The sequence below is a fragment of the Mus caroli genome, chromosome 4 (assembly GCF_900094665.2).
Source record: "Mus caroli chromosome 4, CAROLI_EIJ_v1.1, whole genome shotgun sequence".
NCBI lineage: Eukaryota > Metazoa > Chordata > Mammalia > Rodentia > Muridae > Mus > Mus caroli.
In genome coordinates, this window is record NC_034573.1 from 118217001 (window position 1) to 118226769 (window position 9769).

Below are 9769 nucleotides of genomic sequence, written 5' to 3' on the forward strand. Positions count from 1 at the left end.
CAGCCATGGTAGTTCCAGTGCTGGGGGACAGTGGGTCACTGAAGCTCGTTGGCCAGCTGATCTATGGAATTGTCAGGTTCCAGGTTCAGTGAGAGATCCTTGGCCTCTGTACCCACACAGGTGCCCATGTACATACACATGCACATGTGTACCCTTTCATACACACACACATACATTCACATACCAATACAATTATATGCCTAGATCTTACATGCAACAACAGCAAGAGTAGGTTGTTTACTGTGAAGGCTGGTAGGCAGGACCTCACAGGCTCACAAAATAGAGGAAAGCATAGATGCACAAAGCCATGCTTAAAGAGCTCACAATCTAAATTGAGAAGGTGACCTCGCTGCTTCAGGAATATCGACGGTAGAAACTCAGGATAGAAATTGGTTAGGAAACCAGAGAAGGGCCTAGTATGACCATTTGGCAACCGTGGTAACATTTGGAAGAGAGTTTCTTGCATACAGGTACAGTTGGAACAGGTAGCTCCAGATGAAAAGGGGACTACATAGTGCAGCTGCAGGAAGGCACAGATGATGGCCCTTTATAGGTGTGCCCTCCTGCAGGGGTCTGGGACCCATGGACAGTGGGGACCTTCTTGCTGTTGGATGTTGATTATTTGCCTAATACTCATAGAGCTGTGATCCTTTTGTTTGGCCAGTAAGAAGCTCTTTGTTAGTTTTAACCGGTAGAACTTCTTCTTTGTGACAAAGGTGAAGGTAAGCTGTGAGCCTCATTTCTAGCTCTTGGCCACCCAGCGGCAGGGCTGCCAAGAGGAGGTTCTGAGGAACCAGCTTCCCTGCTCAGTGGAACTTGTCTTCCTGGGAGGATGCCGGACCAGACAAAATACCTGGCTGTGCTTGCGAGCCCGGATCCCCTGCTGCAGTCTCAGATCTGCCATAGTACAGAGCTGTTCTCCACAGCAGTCAGCCAGCAAGCAGGCAGCTGGCCCGGAGGAGGCAGAAGGCACTGGAAGCAAGGCTTGTGTTCACAGATCTTGCCAGGAATACTGACCTGGGGTTCAGCAGCTTCCAGAAGGTTGCTTTAAACAGAGGAGGTCCCTGTAGCTGCACAGTGAGAGCAACCACCTGAAGGAACCGCACGGATAAGCACACCCAGCAGGCATCGCTTGAAAAGCCTTAAGTTTGCAATGAGTCAAGAAATGGCCAGAAAGAGCCAGAACATTGTTCTGAAGGAAAAGAGGTAGCCAGTCTGGTTGATGTTAATGTGGCTTTAATATATAAATATTCTAAGTGTGATTTTAAGTGCAGCAGTGTGTCCTGGTGATTTCATTTCCATGGATTGCCTCTAGAGAAAGAAACACAAACTACTTCAAATTATCCAAGTATGATAAACTAGCCAAACCACCCTGAGTAGTTGAATTAGGTAGAACACACCCTGTTCTGGCTGCCAGCCTAGGATCCGGGCGCGAATTCTAATGTCTCTTAGGGGAATGAGAACCACCTGCCTTCTTGGCTGGCACATTGGACCTGTAGCGATCTCTCCCTTCAAAGGGACAGATTAAAAATAATAATGCACAAATAAGATACATGCACGGAATGTTTCATAAAGAACAGCGCGCATGAGAAAAATGAATAAGTGTTTCTCTAAAGAAACGGGACCATTTTTTTTTAAATAAAGGTTTTTTTGTTTCTTTTTTAATACTCCAGGTGACAGAAAGAAATATAAAGAACCAAGACTGGGGTTGCAGCTCAGTGGCAAAACCCTTGCCTAGTGTTTTAGTTTCATGCAGTTGCTGTGATGAAACACTGTGGTCAAGTGCATCTTGGGAAGGAAAGGGTTTCTTTGGCTTACACTTCCGGGTCACAGTGCATCAATGAAGGAAATCAGGGCAGGAATTCAAGGCAAGAGCCATAGCAGGAAGCTGCTTTCCAGATTGCTCTCTGGCTCACTCATGACCTTCTGTTTAATTAGCTTTGTTTTATAGCCCAGGAATCCCTGCCTAGGGATGGTGCCAGCCACCATGGCCGGAGCCCTCCTGCATCAATTAATAATCAAGGCAGTCGCCCATAGACATGCCTGCAGGCCAGTCTGATCTAGGCAAGACTTCAGTGCAGGCTTTCCTCTCAGATGACTCTAGGCTGTGTCAAGTTGATAATTCATGCTAACTAGGATACTTAGCCCTTGATTCCACCCCAGGGTGTCAAAAAATGCAAACAGAATAGACAGTAGATATTCTAACAGACCCTGTACACGCTTGTGCCATTTCATTCTACGATGTGGAGATGGCCAGGTTAATGGAGGAGAGGAGCTCCTGAGAGAGAAAGAAAACGATGGCAACCAATCAGGGAGGTGAAGAAAGTAATGACATCATCACAATTAAAATCCACAGCGGCCGCATCGGCCCTGCAAGAAATGAAAAGCATCCACACAGGAGATAAGCCAGAGAGTCCAAGGCTGACGGAGCACGTGATGGCATCCGAGTTCTGAAAGAAAAGTAGCAGAGCGTGACGCCGCCAAGTGACAGCCACAAGCTGCATAAATGAAGGACAACGGGCTACAAACACATGTGACTCACAGTTCTAGAAGCTGAGCTGGTCACTAGCAAGTCCCTCACAGGCAACAATGCAAAGAGGGCTCCTAGTCCAAAGTCACTTGGCACATAAGAGGGAAACCTGGGCTAAAAGTCTACAAAAACAAACAAACAAATAAACAAACAAAACAAAACAGCAGTCACCAGCCTAGAAGACCACAGCGCTTCCTGCAGCCCACCCAGTTCAACTTCCTTACTTTTGAAGAGAACTGAGTTCCAACTGACCCCAGGAACCAAAGCCTCAAAGCTAGCACCTAATAGCCCTGCTGGCTTGGAGCCTCCACTTGTCTGCCCAGCAGTGACTCTTTGAATCGCATGATACTTTAATTCCAGAGTCAAGTATTGCTATCTCGGTGGCATAATTAATAGCAAGTTTGCTGTCAAGGGCTCAGAGGTGGGATGTTCCATAGAACAAGCATGATTCCCTCCCCCCCCCCACCCCCACCCCCACCATTCACTTTCTGTGTCCCTGGGGATCCGTTAAGCTGCATTCTCATCTGGGGTCTGAGTGATTTCTGAGCCCCTCCCTCCTGCAGCTATTCCCAAATGTGCCACTTTTCCCTGAAGTCAGGATCTATCTCTCATCATGCGGGTCCCCACAGGGTCTGTCAGGTTCACGCTGTGGTAACAGGTCCCTGACAAGGCCTGCGGTCCTTTCCTGCCTCTGCCTCCTCCAAGTCAGAGGGAGGGTGTGTGAAGTCAACAGCTTCAGTCACCACAGTGTTTGCTTTCTCTTGCCCTCCGGTTTGCATGCCTTTCTATGGCCGGTTCCTCTGGAGCCAAGAGAGCCGTGTCTGGCAGCCTGATGTGTTCAGTTTTCCTTCAGCCTCAGAGCACTGAGGAGTTCCAGGAGTTCCAGAAGGATTTGCATGGAAACTCCCCTGAGAGTTAGGGACACTAACAGTCCAGAGCCCTCCTGGCTATTTTGATGCAGACAGTACTAGGCCATAGAGATCAGCAGCAGATGGGGTCAGATGTCTGGCCTGGAAGCCTACCCAGCCCTTGACGAGAAGGTGATGGGGTGGGAGGGAGCCTGAGCCCAGGCAGGCAACTGGCTTGTCTTCCCGTCATGGATCTGTATCAACTGCACTCTTTCCTGACCACCTCTCTGTCTGTCTTATTTCTTCATCTAAGCCTGCTTCAAAGGCACCTTGAAGCTCTCTTTGTGTCTGTAAACTAGAAGAAGAGATTAAGGAAAGGGCTTAGCGGGCCTGGCCCAGGAAGATCTGGTTTCAACATGGGTTCCTCATCCTTCCTTACTGTCCGGTCAGTTAAACCCTTTGGGACTTCACTTCCAAACCTTTGCAAAATGGCAGGAGTGAAGCCCTAACCCACCCGCTTTCCACGAGGCTTCGGGAAGCACCCACAAGGCAAACAGCACCCAAGGAGACAGACAGTCTGCAGAGACTTAGCACTTTCTCCCTCTGTCGTTTCAATAGTGTCTTGTGTATGGCACTCTTTCAAGACCAGGCACACATTTTACTGTGTTTTACGGTGTCTCCTTTGGTGAGCAGCAGGCTCCTGGGAGGAGTCAGCTCTGCATAGCCTGAAATCTCTGAAGGAAGATGGTTATACACACTGCATACACCTCATCCTCTTCCCAAGAGATGGCCTATGGATGGCAAGCAAGCACGTACATGCGTGCATGGGCATGACACCCACAGGGAGAGGTACCATCTCATCCCAATACCTCCTCACCTGAGATCACAGTACTGATGTCTTCAAACCCATGCCAGTCCTCTAAAAGCCAGCAGACGGGCCTCATCTCTCACCTACAGGAGGCAGATAGGCCAAGTTTGAGGGCCTGGGATGATCAGAAGCTCCATTGATCAGAAGCTCCGATGAGCACCTACAGACTTTGATCTCCTTAGGATGAAGGAAATCTTCACTGAGAACATGAGTAACTTGGCATAACCAGTCTTTTCCTGGCTCTCATCAAGCCCCACCGTAAGAGGGGTCAGTGCTGGCCTGCAGCTAAGGCCCCTGTGTCTATTCTTGCCTGCCTCTACCTGTTCTCACCAGTACAGCCAAGAATGATCCTAAAATACAAACCAGACTCTGTCAGGCCTCCACTTGGAATCCTTCAGCAACTTCGCTTAGTCAGTTGAATAAAATCTCAACTTCTTCCCCAACCCACAGTGTCCCAGTGGGCCTGGCCTCTGCCTGCCACCCCACAGCCATGCCGACCTTTCTGTTGCCCAGACGCCCTGGGGCAGCTTCCCATTTGGGACCTTTGCACACGCTGCCCTTTATCTGGGGGACGCTGCCTGCCACCTCTTAACCCAGCCTGCTCTGCGGTGGCCAGCTCCCTCTGAGCCTGCCATCTTGCTTAAATGTCACCCTTTGGAGAGGTCCTGCGTGTGCTCCGTTCTAAAGAGGTTACTGTGCCTCAGCAACTCCTGTCATTTCCCTCACCAACTTCTGCCACCCCTGGGCGCTTGTGTGTGAGGGAGTGTTGGCATCCCCAGCAAGTCCTGGGAAATGGCAGCCTGGGTTTGGAATTTGACATTCTATCCATTGCATTGTTTGTGTATTGGCTTCGAATTTAGAGGACTCCCCACTCCCTCCTCTTTCTTCCTCCTCCTCCTGCCCTTCCTCCTCTTCTCAGCATCATTGATGTGAAGCTTTTGTGTGTGGTTATCAGATCAGCTAGGCTGAACAGAGCGAACATGGCCTTGCCTTTGTGTGGTCCTCATGTATGCCGTTCATTATGACTAGGTCTTCTCTGGCCATGTCAGGCCCACCGACATAACTGCCTCTTCCAGGAGGTGGGGAAGGTGTCAAAGGATATGAGTGACAATATCTAGCCTGAGAGATAATACTGTAGTCACTACCATTCATGTTCTACTCATCCTTCGTCTAGACTATGAAATAAAAACAAACTCTCACTTATAACCAGGTCAGACAATCATAAATGTATAAATTGCTGAGAAATGAATCCAAGTGTGCAAAGAAGACAACCAGCAAAGACGCAGTACAACCAAGTCATCTGTCTGTTCACACTTGGGGATATCAGTCACAAAGGCGTTCCTCCTCCGTAGTAATCCGTGTGGCCAATTCCAATTGAAATCTCACTGGCATTGGTTTTGGAACTTGGTACCATAGAGTTGATCTGATAGAGTAAGTTGGAGAAGGAGCCTGAATACATTAGGGGAGAAGAAGATGAGGGGGGCCTCTTCGTGTTAGAATAGCAAAATATGACGCTGGGGGAAACTGAAGAGCCATGCTCCTGGTTCATAAAGAGCAGCAGCCGGCCCAGCAAGGAGGGCTCAGCAGGGCCACAGAGTCTCCATTGGGACAGGTCAAGGGAAGCTAGAGTGTTTACTTAGGAGTGGGTCACAGCCCCCTCTGAACAGGCAAGCATGCCCAGAGCATGGAGCCACAATAGGAAAGGTTGGCCCCACCCTCTCAGGAGCCACACTTAGGCTGGAGGGAGAAGATAAATACGAACATTGAATATCCACTGATTGGTGCTAAGGAGGGAGTCAGGGGGGCTTCAACATCTACAGTACGAGGAGGCCCCTTCAGATAGGCACTGGGGAGGCTATCACTGAGGAAATAACATAACAGTAGTAAATGTTAATGCTTCCAGGCTCAAAGTATGGAGCTGAGAGGTCTGGGAAAAAAGTACAATTTGGACTTTCTTTTCAGTATTGCTTTTTTTTTCTTTTCTTCTTCTTTTTTTTGGTTTCGAGACAGGGTTTCTCTTTATAGCTCTGGCTGTCCTGGAGCTCACTTTGTAGACCAGGCTGGCCTCGAACTCAGAAATCCGCCTGCCTCTGCCTCCCGAGTGCTGGGATTAAAGGCGTGCGCCACCACGCCTGGCTCTCTTTTCTTCTTTTTAAAGTCATCTCTTTTTTATTGTTTGAGCCTCCCATACATGCGGATAATGTATTTTGATCAAATTCTCCCTATTTCCTCCCTTCCAGTTCCTCGTCTCCTGCCATTGCTTCTCCTTCCCAACTCCCTGTGCTGTGTTGTTGTTGTTGTTGTTGTTGTTGTTGTTGTTGTAACCTGATTAGTTCTCTTAGCAGTACCTGTATAGAAAAGTTGGCAGTAGCTCCGCAACTAGGGGTGGGGCTTGATGAGCGTCCCATCCATGGCCACGCCCTATACAGGTCTTGGACAGGGACTCACAGCTTCTATGAGTGCATACATGCAGGGCCACACTCATCCTCAGCAAAGAGTTTCCCTGACACTCCTGCCTCTTACCATTATTCCAAGCGGTTTAAGTGTTTTCAAAAAAAAATAAAAAGTGTTCTTTTTGTTTGCATAACTGCACGTGTGCTGCTGCATGCATGCAGAGGAGAGCTTGTGGGAACTGGTTCTCTCTCTCTCTCCACCATGTGAATCCCAGAGATTGAACTCAGGTCTTCAGGCTTGGCTGCAAGCACCCTTACCCACTGAGCATCTTGCCACCCTTGTGGCTGGGATTTTTATAATCATGGTAGAGGAGTTGAGACCCTGCACACTTTGTGGAAAAGATAAATGTATTCGAGTTGCTCCTTACAGCAATAGATTCCATAAACAAAATTTAAAGTGAGAAAAGGTACCAGACACTAGCAGATAATACTAGCATCGAAAAACATATCCCACAACAGGAACCAATTTAGGTAAAAATAACGAATAAAGAGCTTGGTGGGCAAACAGAATTTTTAAAGATAAAGTAGCCCAATTAAGATGGATAAAGAATATGAAGAGATAAAAATGTCCCAAAACTGTGTACACAGAGTTTTAACATTATGTAAAATACTAAATTATCTAAATTCAAAATACCAGTGAGGTTCCATTTTGGTCTGGCAGATGGAAGAGTATTTTAATGTAGAATATATTTGCAACACTATAATAGCTGGTGTGTTGAAGAGGCGGAGTTTTCAGAGAATAGTGCAGTCCGATACTGTTTGGAGGGAACTGAGATTGATAGAGCCACAGGAGAGGATGACTTAACAACCTTCATTGGGGGGGGCGGGGGGTTAGATACTTTACTCCCCTCCCCCACCACATTGAAATTGAATTTCCACAAGTCTGCCAAAACATGAGCAGAATGAGAAAAGAGCCACCAATATAGGTGTGTTTCTTGCAGTTTAATGAGAAACTGGGACTAGATTGTCCATTTCTATAGAAAAGAAAATTAAGTAGGCATATAAGCCCATACTATATGTTATTAAAGAAAGAACATGACCTAAAACCAGGCCCAGGGGTCTGATTCAGTGGATAGAGAGCTCTCCTAGCATAAGTGAAGTCACAGGTACAATCCTAGCATCACACAAAAGTGGGTGTGGTACACATCTGTTGTCCCAGCACTGCAGAGAGAAAGCAGGAAGGTCAGAAGTTCAAAGTCAGTATTGGCTACATGGTGGATTCAAAGCCAGCCACTCAGTTCCCCCTCCCCACCCCACCCCCACACACATATACACACAATGGAAGATAAGAAAAAAAGGGAAGGGAAGATTAAGCCCATGCTGGGGAAAACTATATGAGTACAAGCTAACTATATGAGTATATGAGGAAGTCTAGGTTATGTGCTAATAGTAAGTGGAAAGGCTATGTGCCAATAGTAAGTGGAAGGGATATGTGCTAATAGTAAGTGGAAAGGCTATGTGATAAGAGTAAGGGGAAAGGCTATGTGCTAATAGTAAGTGGAAAGTGCAGGAGAGTCAGTTGATTGTATGAGAGAGACTTCAAATTTTTCAAAGCACCTCATGCTTTTCTGCCTTGCGTGTGTCTCATTTTTATAATTTAAACAGATTTTTCTTTTAGAGTGACTGCAATAAGTGAAGAGAAACCAATGTCAGTAGAAAGCAGCGCCGCCTATGTGAAGTCTGGGGTTTCGTGCATAATGATAATGAGCCAGGGCTGCTTTGGTGGTGGTGAGAGTGCCTCGGGTGTAGGTGATAGAATCGGGCTCGGGTCCACAGGAATCCTCTTTATTGTCTCTAACACATTTCCAAAGCCTCAGCGTATCCCCAAAGTGAACGGAAATGGACTCACAGAGTCATTGTCACCCAGGTTTGTAGCCATAGTAACCTCACCTACCAAACCCTTCTTTGTCTGGGATTGAATTGAGGTTCCTACCAGGCTGAGAGCTTGGAGTGACATATGTCTTCCCATACAGACAGAGGCCCTGGTGTGGCCTGCATCACTTTGCAAAGATCCCCTATCTGTAGCTAACAGCTTCAGCACACTGCTCAGAGACACCCAGATACGGGCTTACCGTGTGTGTGTGTGTGTGTGTGTGTGTGTGTGTGTGTGTGTGTGTGTGTCTGTCTGTCTGTCTGTGTGTGTGTGTGTGTCTGTGTCTGTCTGTCTGTCTGTCTGTCTGTGTGCACACACTCGAGATTGTGCATCCACACACCTTGGCACGTATGCAGAGGCCAGAAGAGAGTGAACATATTCAATAAGGGTTCCAGAAATGGAACTCAGGTACTTAGGCATGGTGGCAAGCATCTTTACCTGCTGAGCCTATCTCTCCAGCCTCCTTGACTTTTTAAAGGAATCACATTCTTTCTCGCCCCCTCTCAATCTAGAATTATAAGGATTTATATTCAGGAGCTTGGCTGTGGCGAGTTACGAGGAGGGATGGAGTGTGGCCATGCTGACATCCACACCCTCTCACCCTTGTCCCCATGACTTCAAGCTCCATCTGATGGAGCCAACCAGCAGGAAGCATGGGGATGCTTCCAGACGATGCCTCCCCCTCCTCCCTGTAAATCTTCCTCTCCTGATGGGAAGTTTCTGGGGAGAAAGTGGCAGGGCCTGGAGTGACCTCCTGTCTCCTCTCTCTGCCCAGGCTCCACTTCCTGGTGTTTGACACAGAAGAAGTCCATGATGTGCTGCGCATCTGGGATGGACCTGTGGAAAGCGGGGTCCTCCTCAAGGAGCTGAGTGGCCCAATGCTGCCCAAGGACCTGCACAGCACCTTCAACTCGGTCGTCCTGCAGTTCAGCACCGACTTCTTCACCAGCAAGCAAGGCTTCGCCATCCAGTTCTCAGGTGTGTGCTTGCCCACTGCCAGCGCCTCGAGCCCCTCCCACCTTCCATCTCTCCACCCTTGGCGAGACATTTCCATCTGCTGTGTATCTGGCTCATGGTTTATTCAGATATCTGTGCTGAGGAGCCAAGGAAACGGCTCAGGAAGCAGCGTGTTTGCCATGTGAGCATGAGGATGTAAGTTGGAGGCCCAGAATCTGTTTTGTTTAAAAAAAAAAAAAA

At 47.9% G+C, this 9769-nt stretch overlaps 1 protein-coding gene across 1 annotated transcript in view; it reads left to right on the plus strand.

The window, feature by feature from the left end:
- Positions 1 to 9769, plus strand: part of Csmd2 (CUB and Sushi multiple domains 2) — a 575103-nt gene that overhangs the window by 442998 nt on the left and 122336 nt on the right. The window contains exon 26 of the mRNA XM_029476560.1: positions 9348 to 9550. Within this exon, the coding sequence (XP_029332420.1) occupies positions 9348 to 9550 (203 nt within the window). The remainder of the gene's footprint in view (positions 1 to 9347; positions 9551 to 9769) is intronic.